The 18,908-nt window shown below is 43.9% G+C and overlaps 1 protein-coding gene across 1 annotated transcript in view; it reads right to left on the bottom strand.

Annotated features, from left to right (window-relative positions):
* Window positions 1-13,312: 13,312 nt before the first annotated feature.
* EPM2A (EPM2A glucan phosphatase, laforin) overlaps window positions 13,313-18,908 on the bottom strand; it is a 55,050-nt gene continuing 49,454 nt past the window's right edge. The window contains exon 4 of the mRNA XM_044423262.1: window positions 13,313-14,332. Within this exon, the coding sequence (XP_044279197.1) occupies window positions 14,058-14,332 (275 nt within the window). The 3' untranslated portion in view covers window positions 13,313-14,057. The remainder of the gene's footprint in view (window positions 14,333-18,908) is intronic.

The raw sequence follows: 18,908 nt of genomic DNA, 5'->3' as shown, positions 1-18,908 counted from the left end.
AGCCTTGCAATCTGAAATCAGGCTTTTTTCCAAATTAGCAAACTGGGGTCTGAACCAAATCTTGAGGTTAGTGTATGCCCTAGCCAAACCCTATTCCTATCTCAATCAACTCGGATGCTAGCTAAAATGTTGTTAACTGTGAAATTACCTGGTGACACTTCAGCAATCTGATTGTATGTTGCTGTCCCACTAGATACAGGGAGAAAGCCTCCAACAATTCCCAGCATGCCCCAGCCAACAAGCCCTGGAAATGTACGTCTTCTCTTCTATCTGACCATGCATAGGATGGTGCCCTTATCTTCAGATTTTATCTTATTGACTTGGCTTGACCATCCAATCTCTGTATGGATGTCCTTGGGCATAAGTCATGGTCAGTCTCTCCATCTGCTGCTGCAGCTTCTGCTTCTCCAGGTGAGGTCAGGCTCCTCACAGAAGTCCTTTCAGCCAAGTGCACCGAGAGCAGGAGCAGAACAAGACGTGAACTTTCACCGTCTTCAAATGGCCTTTCCTCCACCAACTTGCACAGACAGACGTTCCCCTTCTTCATTCTTCCTCATGTGTCAGCTCTTAAAATCAGAACATCAACCTGAGGGCAGGGGCTGCCGTAGTACTTATTTGTATGCCGCTTTGGAAGCCTTTCTGGCTAAAGCACAAGACATACATTCTGCAAATGAAAAAGGAAGCCTTTTTCTATATGCACCAGTTCAGACTTAGGATGCCTTCCAGGTCACTTCCTTGGAGAACAGTGTGAGGTTGGTCTTACCTGGGGACACCCCTTGTGTGCAGCTGCATCAAGACCTCAGTAGTTTCAGCGATGCATCACAGGCTTTTCCAAAGGCCCAAAGTCTCCCTTGCTCATGCTGGCCTTCCCCTAATTAAGGTGTAAGAGATTTTTCTGGGCTGAAGCTGCAATTATGCTGTGGGCTTTGGGAATTATCTGAGCCCAATGTTTTTATTATTTTAGCTTTTATGAAGGTCACCTGTTTTATTACTGCAGCATGAATGTGTGTGTGATGGGGGAGAGAATGCTGTGGCTGAAAGCTACCTTGGAAGACTCCTGCCCCAAAAATTGGCCTAGAAAAAATAATAAATTAAATTAAATTAAATTAAAAATGCCTCAATACCCATAATAGTGGTAGGTGATTTGGATATTCAAATATGGACCAATGGCATGGAGAACCCATTTATTTAGTATCAAATAAGCCAGCTAGTTGAATAAGGATGTTGCATTGCCCTCCTAACAGGACTGTATGGAAATAATTTAGGTTTCGCATTCTTGACTGTTATACCTAAGCATGTCTAATCAGTTTTTTGTTTATTTGTTTGGTGCTACTGATCATGAATAGCAGGGAAAAGGCAATAAAAAAGGAGAGTGAGTAAATTTATGAAGGTTATTTTAGGATTTATATGGCATGTTAGAGTTCTTTCCTTTGCTTGGCAAGTAAACTTCTGAATATTTGATGAAGTATTTCTTTTATGGCTCTTCACTTTTATGTTCTCTTCAAGTCAGATTCACAGAAGACCACATCTTTAGAATTCATATTCTGAATAAATGTACAATGAATGATTTTTTCTCTTTTCTTTTTGCATGATTGCCGTGTTTGCTTATTTATAACAAAAAAACATGCTGGAGATTGGGAAGTTCCATTGTAGGATTAATTGATTTGTTGCAGTCATAAAGAAAGATGCTGAGCTATGGAAGGAGGGCACTGAAGCTTTGAAAATGAAAGTTGAGCAGCTCAGGAAACAAAATTCTGTTGTGCCGCCACAGGATCACAGCATAAGCACTGAGCTGAACTAGCAGTGTTGCTTTCTGTGTGTGATGGTGCATTTAAACCCCAGAGCTGCCAAAGGCCTGTGAGAAGAGAAGCAGGGCCAGAAAAAGCAGGCGGTATTCTTGATGGTAACAGTGTCCCCCTCTGTTTAAGAGGTATTCTTTTCCCACCTGTCCAATAGTTCCTTTCAGAGAGGGAAAACACTCTGCACATGCTCAGAGGCAATTTGGCTTTGGCTCCATTGCTAAAAGAAAATCAGTTTTCAACATCATCTTCAACTGCATTTCAAGAACTGCTAATTACTGGTGTTTTCTGCAGTAACATTTCTAATATGCACGTCCATATATGCAGTCATATTTTACTTTGGCATTTTATGCTGAATTAGCTGATGACACCAAACTACTTAGGGTGGTGAAAACCAGAAGGGATTGTGAGATGCTTCAAAGGGATTTTTCCAAACTGGGTGAATTGGCGTCAAAATGCCAATTTTGGCCAGCAAGTGTGAAGTGATGCACATTGGAGCAAAAAAAAAAATCCCAACTTTAGGCTGATGGGCTCTGAGCTGGCAGGGACTGACCAAGGAAGGGATCTTGGGGTGGACAAGATGATGAAAATGTCGAACCAGTGTGTGGCTGCTGTAACAAAGACATTCTTTTCAAGTCTTTCCCATTTATGCCTAACATGGAAAGACATTGGAAACTGCCGGCATCATCTTGCCTTTGTGTCCCTATATGGTGCAAGCACACTTAGAATGTTATGCACAGTTCTGCTTGGCTCAGCTGAAAACCGGATATGGTAGAGTTTGGACAACTGAAAGGCAACGAAAACGATCAAGGGGTTGGACAACTGCCTTAGGAAGAAAGGTTTTAGTGACTGTGGTTGTTTAGCTTAGAAGGAAGGCAGGTAAGGGGAGACACGATGGGTTGTAAAGAATTATGTATGGTGTGGAGAAAGCGGAGAGAGTTCGGCAGACTCATGAGAGACTCATCCCATGAAGCTGATTGGTGGGAGATTCAGGACAAATAAAGGGAAGGTCTTCTTCCCACAGTGCATAGTTAACCCATGGAATTCACTTCCATGAGACAGCGCGATGGCCAGGAATGTGGAGGGCTTCAAAAGCGGATTGGGCAAATTCGTGAGGGAGAAAACCGTTGACGGCTACTAGTCTGAGCTACTGCACAGTGTGCCTGTGTTCACAAGGAACTTGAGCAGGAGGCTGCCGCTGCATTCACATCTTGCTTGTGGCATCCTGTGGGCAGCCGGTTTGCCACTGTGTGAACGGATGCTGAACGAGCTGGGCCTTGCTCCGACCCAGGGTGGCTTTTTTCATGTTCTTATGGTCTCATCTCCTGTTGTAACAATTGGGTGTCTTGCAGCAATCGTGATGTATTGTATTGTCCTCATTACTATTATTACTTTCCTATTTATTACACTAATAATGTGATTATTGTAGTCTTGGGCAGGTAAGCAAAGAGACTGAGATCTGCTCAGAAGAGGGCAGAGCTTGCTGAATGTGACCTACTGTGCACTAGTAAGAGAAGAGGACCTTTCACCAGCCTGATGGGCCAGTAGGTCATAGACAGGGAGGGCTGTGATTTGAGTAGGAGGATATGGGAAATTTCCTACTGGGAAATTGGAGTAGGAGGAGAAATTGCCAGTCAGTCAGGTCGAATGCAGGAACAAGTGGCAGTAATGTGACAAGGGCCATAGGGAGCTGGCAACAGGGTCAATAATGAGGGCTGTCATATCTGGAGAGCTTCAAGTGCATTGCTAATTCGAGCAAAGGTTCCAAATCAGCTGTCACAGATCCTGAGAATTACTCATGAATGCCAGCACTGCAGCCCTTCTCAGCCAAAGATGCAAAGTGTTCAAAGGGCCTGCTTTCATTTGCAGTTGGGTCGCCTTAACTACTGTTTGTTGTCTCATCAGCTGCAAGGGTCTTAGGTAATTGGTAGGAAGATATTACAAGGGCTCCAGAGACCCAACCTGAAGATGTTGAACCACCAGTTGAAGTCGAGTGGGTGGCAGTTTCTCTGCTTTCTCACGGAGGTCTTCTGAATGTTCTTTCGCAGAATAAGTGTTGGGTACATTTGGGCACTGCAGCATCTCCAGGGCAAGGCTACTATGCTGTGGGTCCCAGCAGTGGGTCACAACAAGGCCAGCATCATTTTCTGTGCACTGCAGGCTTTTAGCAGACCAGCATCCACATTTCCGTTCTTCTCAATTGCAGAAATGTCTGCTCTGGGCTAACTAGGTGGCTTATTGCAAGGGTGAGTTCCTAATTGGGAGAATATTTCCTTATTTGCTACAGTGAGGGCAGCCACAATTTACCCCAGGGCAGGGGTAGGGCACCTGTAGCTCCCCAGGAGTTGAATTCCCATTAAGCCCAAGAGTCAGGGATGATGGGCTTTATGCTCTAACAATATCTGCATGGCCACAGTATCACCACTGCTGCCACAGAGAGAAACAGGTAAATGACATCAGACGTAGATCCTGCCAGAATCATATTAGCAAAACAAGTAAAAATTACTCATCTCAAATTTATAGCATACTCCCAAACTACCAGTGCTGTGCATTTTAGATGCTGTAGGTTATGCTCATCATGGTTCACATTTATTTTTCTTGAAAATCAAGAGAGCTCTAATTCCCTTTTTCTCCAACAGATAATCATCTGGACAGATTTTGCTGCATAACTTGCTTGGTTTTTTAGTATCCCATTTGAAGCTTTCTGTACTCTTTCCATTCTTCGGGTGCATGTTCCCACTAAATTTTCTATTTATGGTCTTGATCCTTCTACACATTTATAAATAACCAGTTTAACCTGAATTCTGCAGGTTACCATGTCCCCACTCCAGGAAGCAAAACCAGCCTTCCAAACATCATTTTCCATTTCTTAACTCATGTTGAAATTGCTCTCCTGCAGTTCACAACTCTGCATGAGTGCTTGAGTCTCTCTGACCTCGTTCTGCTTCTCTGTGTTTCCCCCACTCTGCAAGCTGAGTCTTCGCTTCTGCCCACTCTGCCCACGTCACCCTGTGCTGGAAGGTGATTAACTCATTTGTTCAGCCTCAGTTAACTCGGATACCTCACTTCTGCCAGCCTACTATCCTTATCACATTGCTTCTCCCGTTCTATCTGCCGGTGTCTCATAAAAACAGTCCAAGAGCCCTGCTTCACCCTTATGCCAGTGTTATGTCAGAACAGCTTAGTTCAGATCCTATGAACTCCCAGCGGAAAAGCCAAACAGAAACCGTCAGTGTCACAAAGAAGGGAGACCGCAACGGTGATGACAGCTTTTCTGGCAGCAACCCGACTGATGGACGCCAGTCACCTGGTGGCATGCCCACAACACCCGCATGTCAGTGGAAGGAGCTGCCAAGGGTCTTAGCTTGTGCCAAGGGTAGGTCACCTGAGGTCCTCCAGTTAATTTCAGAGTACAGTTCCCACCAGCCCCGGCTAGTATGACCAGTGGTCAGGGATGATGATTATGAGCATTGTAATCCAACCCAAATCCAAACAGTAGCCGACCTGTGCTCTGCAGTGCCTCTTTTACTGATAGAATATAAGCTGGTGTAGACCTCAAATGGGTTTGAGGGGGCTTAGGGTTCTATTTAAGCCCTTCCGTGTGATATGCCCAATCCCCTCTTGCTAACTCAGGAAAGGTGGAAGGGGTTTACACTGCTACATCCTCAGTAAGCTGCTGGTGTAGCATATAAACCATCTTGAGAGAGGCTTCTTCCACAATGCCTGGCTCTATGGAAGGGACCCTCCAATTCCGGCATCTGGGCCTGACTTTTTGCATCTGAAGCAGCTCTTTAGGGACGGCTTGCCTCCTGGCATCATCCTAAGAGGACACCTGGAGCAAGCCAAGAGGTGGGTGGGTGCCTGTGGAACCCCACTGGTTGCTCTCCCCCAAGCAGTGGGAAGACTTCTAACAGTGCAGCGAGGCTACTTTGCTCCGTGCCTGCGGTGTCAGCTTCACTCTACTTTATGGGGCAGCTGACCCTGGTAAAAGTGCTCAGCTTTGGTTGGGTCCTGCCAAGAATCTCCTCATTATCCAGCAACAGCAAAACAAAAGATGGCAAGGTTTTGTTCCATTTTTTTGGTTTTAGAGGCCTTTCAGCAATGCAATTTTGCAGTGCTGGTGCAAATAAACTGGTGTCAGTCCTTAGCAAAATAGCCTTGACGGCTTATATGCCTTTTCAGCCTGACTTCTAAATCAGCATAGCAGGACTGAATTGTTCCCTTCCCTTGCTCAGTTTTGCAGTTGTAATCCACAATAATGTGGGCATCATCTTTGACAAATTAGAAGCTTTATCATGTAATCCTTCTGTTACCAAGTATCTACTCTGCACTTAATGAAGTAACACTCTGGGCTGCTTCTTCCATTGCTGCATTTTGAACTTCAGCGGTGCTCCTGCACATGTTTCCTGAGCTGAAATGAGTGAAATCATTCAGGGAAATCCACTCTACCTTAGCTTAGTGGTAGAACACCTGAACGCAAAAAGTTCCAAGTCCAATCCTTGGAATTCCCGGATGGAAAAAATGTTCTTCCTGAAGCTCCAGAGAGCTGTTGCCAGGGCCTGTCAGCATCACTGAGCTGGCATGGCTGCAGGTATTACCTCCCCAGCTTGGCATTGCCTAGATGTTTTGGACAACAACTTCCAACATTTCTTGCAATTTGCTGTGCTGGCTGGGCTGATGAAAGTCGAAGTCCAAAACATCCACAAGCCATCAGGCAAGGCAGGACTGAGCTAAACAGACCAATAATCTGATTCAGTCAAATTCATGCCCTAGGTTCCTATGTGAAAAGAATGCCAAAGCTAACCTACTCACTGTGTCCACTCCATAGGTTTGGGTGGTATGGAAACATAGAAACAGAGCGAGTCAGAAGGGGTCTCCTGGGCCATCTAGTCTGACCCCCAGCTCCAGCCAGCTCTGTTCATGGCATGCCTACCATGACACAAGTAAAATGGGGTAGGGAAGCTGGAGCTCTCTAGGTGTTGCTGGATTACAACTCTCACCATCTCTACCCATGGCCCATGCTGGGTGGGGGTGATGGGACTTGGAGTCCAGCAACATCCAGTGAAATGCTGTTCCCCACCTTTGAACTAGATACCAGGTTGTATGCATCCACATTGAGTTCAATCACTTCAAAGCTCCTCTTCCTCAAATCCATCTGGATTTATGAGCAGTGCTATTCCAGTCAGTAAGTCCCATCTTTTTTTTCTTCAGACAGAAAAAACAAAACCAAAAACAGTAGGCTTTTTCATAATCTGACTCTGCAGGCTAGAAATCTGTATTGAAATTAATGCTTTTGATGAAACTTTGGAATGGATGACCTGTCTTGACTCTTACATCTGCTTTCCTCATTGTCTTTGCAAAATGTTTCTCACTTTAAAATCATGCTGCTGGGGTAATATTCATTCCAGGAGCATCTCTTCTCCTCCGAGAAATGCATTAGCACCTTTGTGCTAGGTTTCCAAGAAGAGTTGTACAGAGACATTAGTTACATAACTGTTTCAGTAAAATAGCATAACCCTTTCAGTAAAATAGCATAAACAGGCTTTTGTATGAAATGGCTAATGGTCCAATCAGTAGAACATGTTTCAAATTAGCTTTTTATTAGATAAGTACTGGATCCAGGCTTATGTTACAATTATTTTACTGGAGCAAAGTCTGAATATTATGTGATGATTGCTTTGGGTTAGTGGTGGTCTGATAGAGAAGTATATATTTCACCATTTGCAGTTCTAGTGCTAATAAATTCACTGATGGGGAATCTTCCCAAACTTATCCTCATCATGCTTAAATAATGCTTTTGTGTGACCAGTTCCACCATGTCAAGGGTAGGAATTCAGTCACAGTAGGCACTTGTAAGCCCTCCAGATTTCAACAGCAAAAATATAAGAATATGCTTAACTCTTCCTCTATAATCAATTAAAAATAATTTTGCTTTGGCGGATCATTCCCATTGTTTACTTTCCTAATACAACAGAACCAATTCATATTTGAAAATACAAGATGACAATGAGTTTGGCTTTTGTTCTACCAACCACCATTTGTTTGTAGAACAAAAGCCATTTACTTCGGAGTAACATAGTTTCAACAATAAATGTGATTATCATAAGTTGTGTGCCATCACACATCAGAAATACAGTATATTTAATTTTGTTTAGTTGGGGCCACTTTGCACATGAAGAGATAATAGAGGTGACTTCACCACATGTATGTCTGCTGGCAAGCTGAATCCAATCTTGATTACTTGGTGAGCTTGTGATGTGCATGGTAGCAATTATGTGTTTAGGGTGTGCATACTACATATCTATAGATTCACATAAATATTATGTACTGCACACTTAAAATGTCATGCACGAAGTATCTCCAACTTTCAGATTTTTTGAGAATGTAGATGCAATTAGTGGAAATCTTCCACCTGGTATGAAAATCAGCTGGGAAAGGGATGGATTTTCATCAGACCCCCCAGGGTTAAATAGGAAATGGTTAAACCCCTGCTCTCACTGCATGGTGTGGAATGTAAGAACAGAAGATCAAACAAAAGCCCTGTTTAGCTCAGCATTCTGTTCCTGTAGTAGCCAACAGGATGCCCATAGGAAGCCCACAGGAGGTCCACAAACAGGACATGAGGTCAGAGTATTGCTCATCCTCTGTTCCCAGCAATTGATTAACAGGAGTGTCTTGCCATCATGGAGGTAGTGCATACTATTGGCTGCTATTTAGGCTGCTTTAAAAAAAAAACTATATTCGTTTCATTCATCCATTTAGGGTGCAATGTGATGGCTTCTAGACAGAGTCCAGATAGCTATGGGAGTCCCAGCTCTGAATGCAAAAACTTGCTCTGAGGCTGGAGCTGGCACAGAAGGAATCCTGCCAACTGCAGCTTTAATGGGTGGGGAGGGATGGAGAGGAAAACGACAAGCTTCACCAGCATACACAGTATAGGAAAGCAAAAGAAAAGACATTTCCCACTTGTGTAACTGTGCTATTCTGTTATACCACAGTGCCACCTGGAGGTAATGTGGCAGAAAAGCAGGAAAGGAAATGCTCTGGTGTAATACTTGGATCTTTTGCAACAACATGGTACGTAAGTAGATTCAGCAGATTAACAGCCTGTACAAAAAAGGCTTACTGGATTTACTCGCTGAATCTGATGACATGCTCCTTTATCCAAGCCAGTGTGCTTGCCTAAGTGAATGGTTTTCATGTTCAGTACGCCATACTCGTATTCTTACTGCTGTTACCCAAAGGAAGAAAATCAGAGTTATACTAAGCACCTGCTGGAAGAATCTACTGCATCAAAGCGTACAGTGACTGGCAAATTCAGTTCTGAGGATCTCCAGGATTATTTCTGTCAATGTGCACTTCCTCAATGAACAGTAAGCACATGTCATGCTGGTGATCAGCCAGCAAACATAGGCTAAAGTCGGCTTCACAAAACCTACAGAGGAAGCTCCAACATGGGCCCACTATCATGCTGTGAGTTTGCTACACAATTGGAAAATATGCACAGCATGAATTGACTGTAAATTGAGCTCAGCTAGACCATGATCATTTAAGAGTACAAAAAGACTTCAAACATTCTGAAATAAATAGATTATAATGTATGTCATGTAGTATAGATTATTTTTCCTATAAATTGTCAGCACCATTCCCACTCGTATAAATACTCTTAACTGCTCAGTTATGACACTGATTAGAAATATTAATGTCTAACAATGCAGTGAAAAGAACAAATAATTCTTTCACTAATCCTAACTGCAGATCAGGAAAAACATTGCTGTTGGTGGAAGGCCTGTAATATTTAATCACATCTTTACATGCCAGGGAATGTCAATTAATAACCAAGGGCAATATATTGATTTAAACAGTATTGCATGGAGAGTCAACAAATACAAAATTCACAGTGGTACTCAGCCATGCTAGAAAAGCTATGTGTTTGTCAAAACCACACACACAGTTAATTTCACTCCAGATGTATCAGTTCCTATTGACCTTGCCCTGTAAACAGATCATAACAAGCTGTTTGCTTTTTGCAATTCTTCCTGTTTTGATTTCACAGATGTCTCAGGACTGTGACACAACACCCACAGTTCCTTTTGTTTGTGTCAATCCCTTCTGTCATTTTGATGTTCCAAATTCACATATGATGGTGAGTATAAAACAGCATTTTTTGTTTATTTGGCAATGATTTATTTAGCACTTACACAGCACTTCTATTTCAGGAAGCCTTTCTAAACAAACCAGTCACAGTGTTGTTGATTTTGCTTGTTATGTTCCTTTATTCTTGTAACTGTTTTATCTGTTATGGTACAGCATTCTGAAATCTCCAGAGTAGAATATGGAGCAGTATATACATTCGGCAAGCAAACACACTGTTCAGGGGCTGCGACAATATACCAGGTCAGACTACTGAGCCCTCTGGCCCAGCCCAGCCGACAGGCAGCAGCTCTGCCCAGATTCAGGCAGGGTCCCTCTCTCCCCAGCCCTCTTGGCTGGAGAGGGCAGGGACTGAGGCTGGGACCTCCTGCATACAGTTCAAGCCTGAACAGGCTCTATAACTGCGCCAGTACAGAAGGAGAGCTGTCCCCACCCTCTCACACACTCCAAGCAACTGGAACTGGGTTAAAAGAACGAACCAAACTATGGGTGGCCAGGCAGAGAGAAGATGCCCTGTTGGTGCTGCATGCCAGACGGCCTCCCGTCCCCTTCCCTTCTGGGCCATTCCTTGAGATCCAGATGAAGCTGCACAGCCTTCTTGGCTCTCACACCAAGCAGCCAGCTTCCCCGTCAATGGCTTGATCCTCCTGCCCCCTGCCCCTCCGCCTATACACCTCTGCTGCATTTTCAGATGAGGAAAACAGAGTACAGCCCTTTGTTGATGTGTGTGTGTTATTTTCACACTCCATTGAAAAAGAGCTATAAATAATTGTTAAACAAAGCTTGCCTGCTGGCACTGGAGCTCATCTATTAAAACCTCCCCTTTTAAATCAAAATTGGTGGGCTTGAGTCCCAGTCTGTTCTGTTCTGGGTTTGGCTCTCCCCTGCAGTTAACACTGCCAATACAATTCTGAGTTTCACATTCATTTGTGACGGGCATGCCTTTTTGTTATCAACGTCAATGGAAACATTTGGAGAAAAATAAAAAACATTGCCGGCCAAAGGATACTGCCCCCAAAGCAAGCTTTTGGCTGGTAGAGGAAAACTTTTAGGTTGTTATTGTCCGAAGATGAATGTAGTGCTTAAAGTCTACCAAGAATGGGAGGGAAGGGAGAAAGTGGACAACAGTCCTCTAATGATGGTGCAATGCCGTATAGTAATAATGGCACAAATAATAACAATCCAGTGTCATTCCTCTCCATCATTGCCAAGGGGAGGAGCCCTGAGGCAATGTCTTGCAGCAACAAATCCTTGCATTTAAATACACAGGGAACAACGAATGCTGAAACATGAACTAATAAGATGGGGCTTTTCTATTAAATAAAATGAATGTTTGTGAGATCTGCTCAAGGATGAGTGCTTCAGGGGAAAACAGTCCCGGCATTTGAATGTGCACTGGCAGGGCTTGCCTAAATGGTAAAAAACACACACAAGGAAATATTGCAGTGAGACTTTTTTTGAAATTAATTACAGAAATTCTCCATGGAAATCCTGAAGACAGAATAGAATGTAGAGTAGAATTAACACATGAAAGAATGATGCACTGAAACATGGGAATTCCACTTATTCCTAAAACAATGCAAGTAATGATAGGCACTAGATACAGAAATATATTTTCCATTGAGCATAATGAAAATGGAATTTCATGAACTGACCACAGATATGAGCTTTCTTAAATTTTTGAAGGCTCCCATGCCCTGTTGGGTGTGAGATCAAATAGTCGTTATTTGTGTATAAGAGACTTAACAGCATGTGTGCCGCATTGGTAATCTTCCTAATTTAAATGGAGAGGCCTGCCATTCTGGGGGACCAAGACACTGTCAGGTAATTACAAGCCTGAGGGCAAGTGCACACACAAAACAAAACAAAAAACTGACAATCCTAGATGCAAGGAATCTGCCTTGATTCAGCTTTCCCAAGTTCTCTTAAAACAAAAATATAAAAGGAATTACACTTTATGAGATATTGGTGGGATATTTACTATATGGATATCCCACCATTTTTCCTGCAGGGAACCCAAGAAGGCTGATAGGATCCTCCTCCACCTCATCTCCATTTGATCCACTCAACAACTCTGTAAAGTGGATTAGGCTGAGAGTCAGTGACTGCTGGTCTGTTAAAAATTACCCAGTGAGCTTCATGGGCAAGTGGGACTGGACCTGAATCCAGATCCCAGGGATCGCAACATCCCAACTGCTGCGCCAAACTGGGAATGTTTTGATGGCGAGATGAGCTGAAGAGGGATGTTTTTAACTGAAAAAAAGATGCTATGCATGTATCTTCCCGGCATTTATCATTTTATCATATGCATGTTGGATGGTATTTCATAATATAAAATGTTATATATAAAATGTATGGGACATATGGTATGATTCAATACTGGCAGACACAACTATCAGAGTAAGAGTCTGCAGAAATCTTTTCCTTTTCTGTCTTTCCACTGTCTTTTTGTATCTTCGCCTCACCCCGTATCTTATTCCTTCCCTTTGTCTTTTCATTTTTTCTCCTCAGGTTCATACAACCTACCTCACACTTAATTGCTGTTGGACTGTGGGTTATCCGGTTGACTGAAACCAGCCAAGAAAACAAAATATGGTGACTGGGTTGCAAACATGCCTTTGTTTGTTTGTTTAATCTGTATAAAAGCCACCTGTTAGTATAATGGTCTCTGGATGGCCAGTAAAATATCAATAATAACATTAATGAAATAATACAATTAAAATATTAAATAAATAGACATAATAAAACAATATACAACATACCATAGGTTCTCTTCATGAGTTGTCCATGATTAATAAGCCATGGCTTGTCAGCACAGCTGGCTTCATACAAACCATGGTTCAACAACAACCCACACTCAATCCATAGTCGACCCTTGAGTTTGGGTTACTGTGCTGTCTGAACACAGTCATTGCCCTCTCATAGCCTCTCTCAAATGAAGGAACCAAGGCCAAAGCTGTTCCAAGTCAGCTACCGTTATCATCAGTTAGAAGGGGGTTTCTTCATGTAGACTAGCCTTACTAAGAGCTTTTTAAAATTTCTGAAAGGGGTGAGCTGCCACACGTACAGTAGAGACAAAAGCACCAAGCCCCTGGAGCATACAAATACAGCTGAACACATGCTTCAGCAGGCAGGCCCTGGGAAGCCTCCATATTAAGTATCACTTTTTGATTCACAGGATCAAACCATCAAACAAAATAATGTCCATGCCTAGGGGACTTATGATCCAGAATAATCTAATAAAAATGGCTTCTTTCAGTCCATTAAGCCTACACAACACAAATCACCCTTGTTAATTTTGAAACAAAGAAAAATAGAAGTTAATTGTTCATGTGATATTTAAAACTCAAATCATCATACACATTGTAAGTTACCTTTTTATTCATGCATCACAAATAACCACTAATGTACAGAGAGCAGCACATAGTTCTTGTTTTTCTCATTAACTATAATTCATTATAATTTCTATTTGCCAAAGACTTTGGCCCTATGAAATGACCAAACGATTTAGATTGTCTAGGTGTATGAAGGTTGGTGGGTGGATAGGAAGGCAGAGTCTGTTAAGGTTTAATAGTTTGTAGCAGCTTACTTTATAAACCAGTGCCTTTGTCCTGTCTATTATTTTACACACAACCAGGTGCTAACATTGTCTTTCTCTCCAATACAGCGTCGTGTGTGTGTGTGTGTGTGTGTGTGCGCGCGCGTGTGCATATGTGTCTGTTGTTATTGGCATCGTCACTGCTGGTACTGAGTCCTATTAGAAAATCTATGCTATGTCTGATTATTTTTTTGTTAAACAAAACAAAACAAAAACAAAGGGGAGTTAATTCAGTCTCCCCTACATCCCTTCCCAAATAGTTGATCCATATGCCAAGCAGCTAATCCATGTGATTACCTCTTCCACTACAGCAGAAACACAGTCCTGGCTGGTGCACATGCATCCAGTCAAATCAAAGGTTTGGGGAAAAGGCAAAATGTAATCAGGAGGCATCAGCCATGGCATCCCACCATTTCCTCAGGCAGAGATGCCATTTTTAGAACTCAGTTCATAATTTCTCAAGCATGTGGGTTTGACAACACTTCTAGTGATTTCTTCTTGTTCAGTTATGGCTTGTAAGAAGAATGAAGAGATCCAAATTTCTGGAAAAAATCCTCCTCCGCACGCACCAGAGCTTCTTCATCGATGTAGACCGCAGCTCTCCTGGAGACCACAAAATACTGGACTTTCCTCACGTTCCATCTGAGCACGTACTTTAACCAGCCACAGATTGCGGCTGTGGACCTGCCAACGCCAGCATTACAATGAACGTAGACTGTGTGCCCGTTCTCCAGCAAGCCATGGAGGAGACAGACAGCCTGAGGCAACATCTGTACTCTACCTAGGATTAGAAACAGGATGACTGTCAAATGCATGCCTCCCCCGCAAGTAGAAGGAAATGAGAAAGACTGGGAGTAAGGTGCCTTTAAAACATTTTCCACGTTGAAATCATTGCCCCAAGAAAGGGCTGGCATGCAGGGATTTTACTGGGAAATGAAGAAGAGCTTACTTGTTTGAACTGAAATTAAATATTACCTTTCCCAAATGGGTGCCTTCCAGATAGTTGATTACAATGTCCATCATCCTCAGCATAAAGGCACATTGACTGGGGATGCTGGAAGTTGTAGTCTGTTTCACTACAGGCTGTCCTTGGGTTACAAACCTGTTCAGTTCCTGAGAAAATGGAAAGTCAGGTTTAAGTTGAATTTGTATGTAAGTTGGATCATGTCTACTTGGCCGTCCCCATTCACAGGGGTTGGGGTGCAGGACACCTGTGAAACTGTAAAAACAGCAAATCTCTCTAGTTCCGACTCCCCCCCCCCCGAAACTCACCAGTGCCTCTTCATTGCAGCAAGAAAACCTACAAGAGATTTCCCTCTCCAAATGGGTAGGATGGGAAGGCATGCTTTGGAGGCCTCCCTCTCTCCCTTCTCCTCTCTCTCTCTCTCTCTCTGGTGGTAACGATTTTCCACAGTATTTTTTTTTTAAATTAAGAGGCTTTAAGGCAGTTTGTTCATAAATATGAGTTATTTGTAACTTGGATGTTAATAACTCAGAGACTGCCTGTATTCTTTATAATCACATGTTCAATTAAACTAGAGTTTAATTCAATGAAATTAAAGCTTTTTGCCACTGAAAGCTGATTTCCCTCGCCTATGTAAAATGTGTTGGGAGACATACTCTGGGCAGGGTCAGCATGGTGGGACCCTCACTGACAACACTGACCAATACTCCACACTGGTTCAGCCTACGTACATATATCCTTCCACCCACAGGTATGCATCCCTCCTGACCTCCTCCCTCTCAAACTCACGCACAAGCTTTTCTTTTCTTCCTTAGGAAGAGAGGGGGATTCCTCTTCATCACTCAGGCAAGGAAACCCTTTGAAAGCACGTTTATACTCGGGGAGGAAGGTGACTCCTGTGTCCACAGGGCTCCTTATCCATTGCAGCTTTTCTTCCAAGCTTCAAAGGTGCTATCCATGGTGCTGAGTTCAACTACAACTTAGGCTCACCACCATGTAGCACAATGGATAGCTCCTATCATGCTCAGAATAAAAGCTGCAGTGGATTGAGAATCCCACGGGGTTCACTAGCCTCCCCTGGCTCTAGTGGAATCTGTGCCATTAAAGTGCTCAGCAAAGGTGGGAAACCCATGTCAAAAGGAGATGTAGAATGAAACATTGGAAGGTACACTGGGAGTGGTTGGAGGCCACATATGACCCTTGGGTTGTCCATCTCAATCAAATAAGATTTCTTCCAAAGCAGACTCCAAGTTTGCATGTTTTTCAGAATAAGGAGCAGAACCAGCCCACTGGTTTTTCAGAGGACAACTGTCCTGATTAGGTATATTGTAGATAAAAGTACTAAAAATTCCCCAGTAAGGTAAGAAATAAATACATTGCTGGAACACTCTGTGCTTGTTCCCTGCTCAATTAGATGTGTTTAATGTAAATTTTCACCTCCTACTAAACATGTCAGCTTTGCACTGAAATACAGCTGTCCAAGATTATGGAAAAGAGAAGACAATACATTGATGTTTTGGCACAATGTTAAATGGTAACTTGAATTACATTGTAAATTAACCATTATCAACCATATTCTGCTATATATCACCCTTGCAGTCTAACACAGGGCCTTTTGTTTTATCTTTACACCGTCTGTAATATTGTACTTTTTTTACATAGATCTTATTCATTGTCTATTCACTACTTCCAACTGAAAGTAAACTGATGATGAATTACATCCACCAGATTTCAAACAATGCAGTAGCCATGTACTTTTCAACTCAGTGACTATTTCTGTATGCAAATGATGTTACATTTGAAGCAGCCCTCAGCTTCCTTCATGGGGTGGCATCCTCTCATAATGGATGTCAAGGAATTAATCATTTTGATGCACTTTCCATTGGCAAAGTGCTTTATATTTTTTTAATCTCGTAACGGACTGATGAGTTGAAAGGCAGGGCACGCAGGCCTCTGCCTTGGCCACAGGACTGAGACTGATGGGGGATGCACTCCTTGCCTCTCTGGAGGAACAGGCTAGTCCCATTCACTGGCCAGCTAACAGAGAACTAGTTTGCTTTTCTTGGCAGTTCCAGTTGCCCTGGGACTGTGGCATGAAGGGGAAATGATGCTCTGGCCCCACGACTCAGCCAAAGGAACAAGAACCCCCCAGAACACGTGAGAAAGAAGGTAGGATAAGCCTGGCCTACACTGATCCTAAATGCCTACTGGGCTCTCCACTTTATTTTATTTATTTTATTTTATTCTGGCTTCAGAAGCAGGATCGCTTCCTCTGTTGCTGATCTTCTTTTGCCCTCCCTTGTGTGCCTCAACTTTGAGTTTGTATTTCCTCTTTTTAATTTGTAAACCCAATGGCAAAGTTTATTTAGCTGCCACCCGCCTCCCCCCCACACACACACCTTAATTGAGGTGAGCCACTTTTGAGGAAAATGACTATCTGGAAAGTAGGATAAAATCAATTGTAGGAACAATTCTGTGAGGTAGAACAAGTTATAAAATGGTAAACTGGGGCTGGTGATGCTGGATGCCATGTTACTGGGCAGTGGTAAATTTGGAAGTGGCCTCATAGATCAAGCTTCTGTATGCTTCTGTATGCACAGGGTGGATTAGATGTTTACAATGCCACCATCTTGCTTCCTCTTCTTCACCACTTTTAATCTGATAATCTTTTTTTTAAAGCTGATGCTTAGTTTTATCACAACTGGCAATTATACAGGAAAGAAAATCTGATGCAACAAGGGAAAGTGTTTTCCAAAGTTGCTGCCCCTTTTGAGGAATGCTCTCCCAGAGAAACTCATCTGGAATATACACTATTGCCTTTCTGGTGCCTCGTGGAGCCCTTATTATTTTCTCGTTTTTAGAAACAGTTTTGAATGTTTGTAGATATTTCCACTGTTTTTATTTTCTGTATCCTCGTGTTTCATTCGACTTGTTTGGTAACATAACACTGGTTATTGGATGGGTTAAGATGCAATCAAGCAACGTTCCCCTTGTTCCAAACGGCTGGAAACAGCCTTCCCCGCTCCCTCCACCCCGCGCCGGGCGCGCGAGGAGGCGCGGCCTGCAGTTTGCAACGCTTGCTCCGCACCGCCGAAGGGCGCACGGCACTGGCCCCATCGCGCCGCTGGGCGGTGTAGCACCCACTGGCGCCGCCCTTGGCAGTCGAGCCGCCTGCAACCGCAACCGGAGCGGGGCAACGCCGCAGGGAGACGCAGCGGGGTTACGGTTCTCCCCCACTGCCCGTAGCCGCAGTGGGGAAGCGAGCGCCGGATCGCTCTTGCTATTCTGGGGAAAGCAGGATTGTTCACGAGCAATCCCGCTTCCCCGCCACTGGGTGGGGAGGCGGATGGCAGCTACTGGAAGCGCCCCCTTCCGGCAGCTGTCAATCCCACTCCCCCGGCGGCGTCCCACGGGCTATCAGCGGGATGATCGAGGGGGGAAGCGGAGGGCGGAGGTGCTCCGAGCCCGCGCTGTGCCTGAGCCTTAGGCGGGCACGGCTGGGCCGCCATGCAACTCGCGGCTCGGGGGCGGGAGCGCCGGCTGCTACGTGGGCGCTGTCGCCAGGAACGCGAGAGTTGTCGTGATAGATCAGACAGCGCGGGATTCCGCCGCATCCGTGCTCAGTGGCGGCGGAACCAGCCGGGCTCCCGGGAAGCCCATGTGAGGGGCAGCCCACACCTTCCTCTAGCCCGCCACCTCACCTCCTGTCTCGCAGATTAAGTAACACCACAGGACAGACTTCGCCCCAAACTAGATGTTACGCTCACTTACAGGAAACAAGCCTCCCAAGGTTGGGTGGATTTTAGACTGAAAGGCTGCAGTTAGGAGCAGGAGAGCAGCCAGGAAGGAAGGGGAATTGTTAGCTGTTCCCATGTCTCTTGTTTTTCCTCTCACAACTGCCCTGCAATTCTGAACTTAGAAACAAATTTAAAAATGCAGGCAAGGAAATGGTGAATTACCCAACTGCTGTTCCACTTCTAGTTGCAGTTTCCCAAGCCTGCTTTAAATCAAAAAAGCAAAACACACCAGGGCAACGTTGAATGTTAACCATAAGATTGCATGACGTCTAGTTTATGCCTTAGAGCAGTCATCCCCAACGTGACGCTCCTCTGATGTGTGGAACTGCAACTCCCATAATTCCATGGCTAGCTGAGAAGTATGGGAGCTGCAGTCCAAGGCATCTGGAGGAAACCACATTGCAGGTGACTGTGGTAGAGGAAATCTTGTTGCCTTGAACTTGAATGGGAAGAACAACATTTCCCCTTTGCTGCAGCAAAGCCATTTGTGGAAAGTGTATTCTAGAATAAAACTTATTCTAGAAGTTTTATACCAAAACTCCCATGATGGTGTGATTTGACTCTGGCCCTGGCTGTCAACGGGCATATAGTCTTAT

This window comes from Varanus komodoensis, unplaced genomic scaffold (assembly GCF_004798865.1).
Source record: "Varanus komodoensis strain SLA01 unplaced genomic scaffold, ASM479886v1 scaffold1, whole genome shotgun sequence".
NCBI classification, from domain to species: Eukaryota; Metazoa; Chordata; class Lepidosauria; order Squamata; family Varanidae; genus Varanus; species Varanus komodoensis.
The sequence above is the reverse complement of the archived record's forward strand: the minus strand, read 5'-3'. Positions and strand labels throughout refer to the sequence as shown.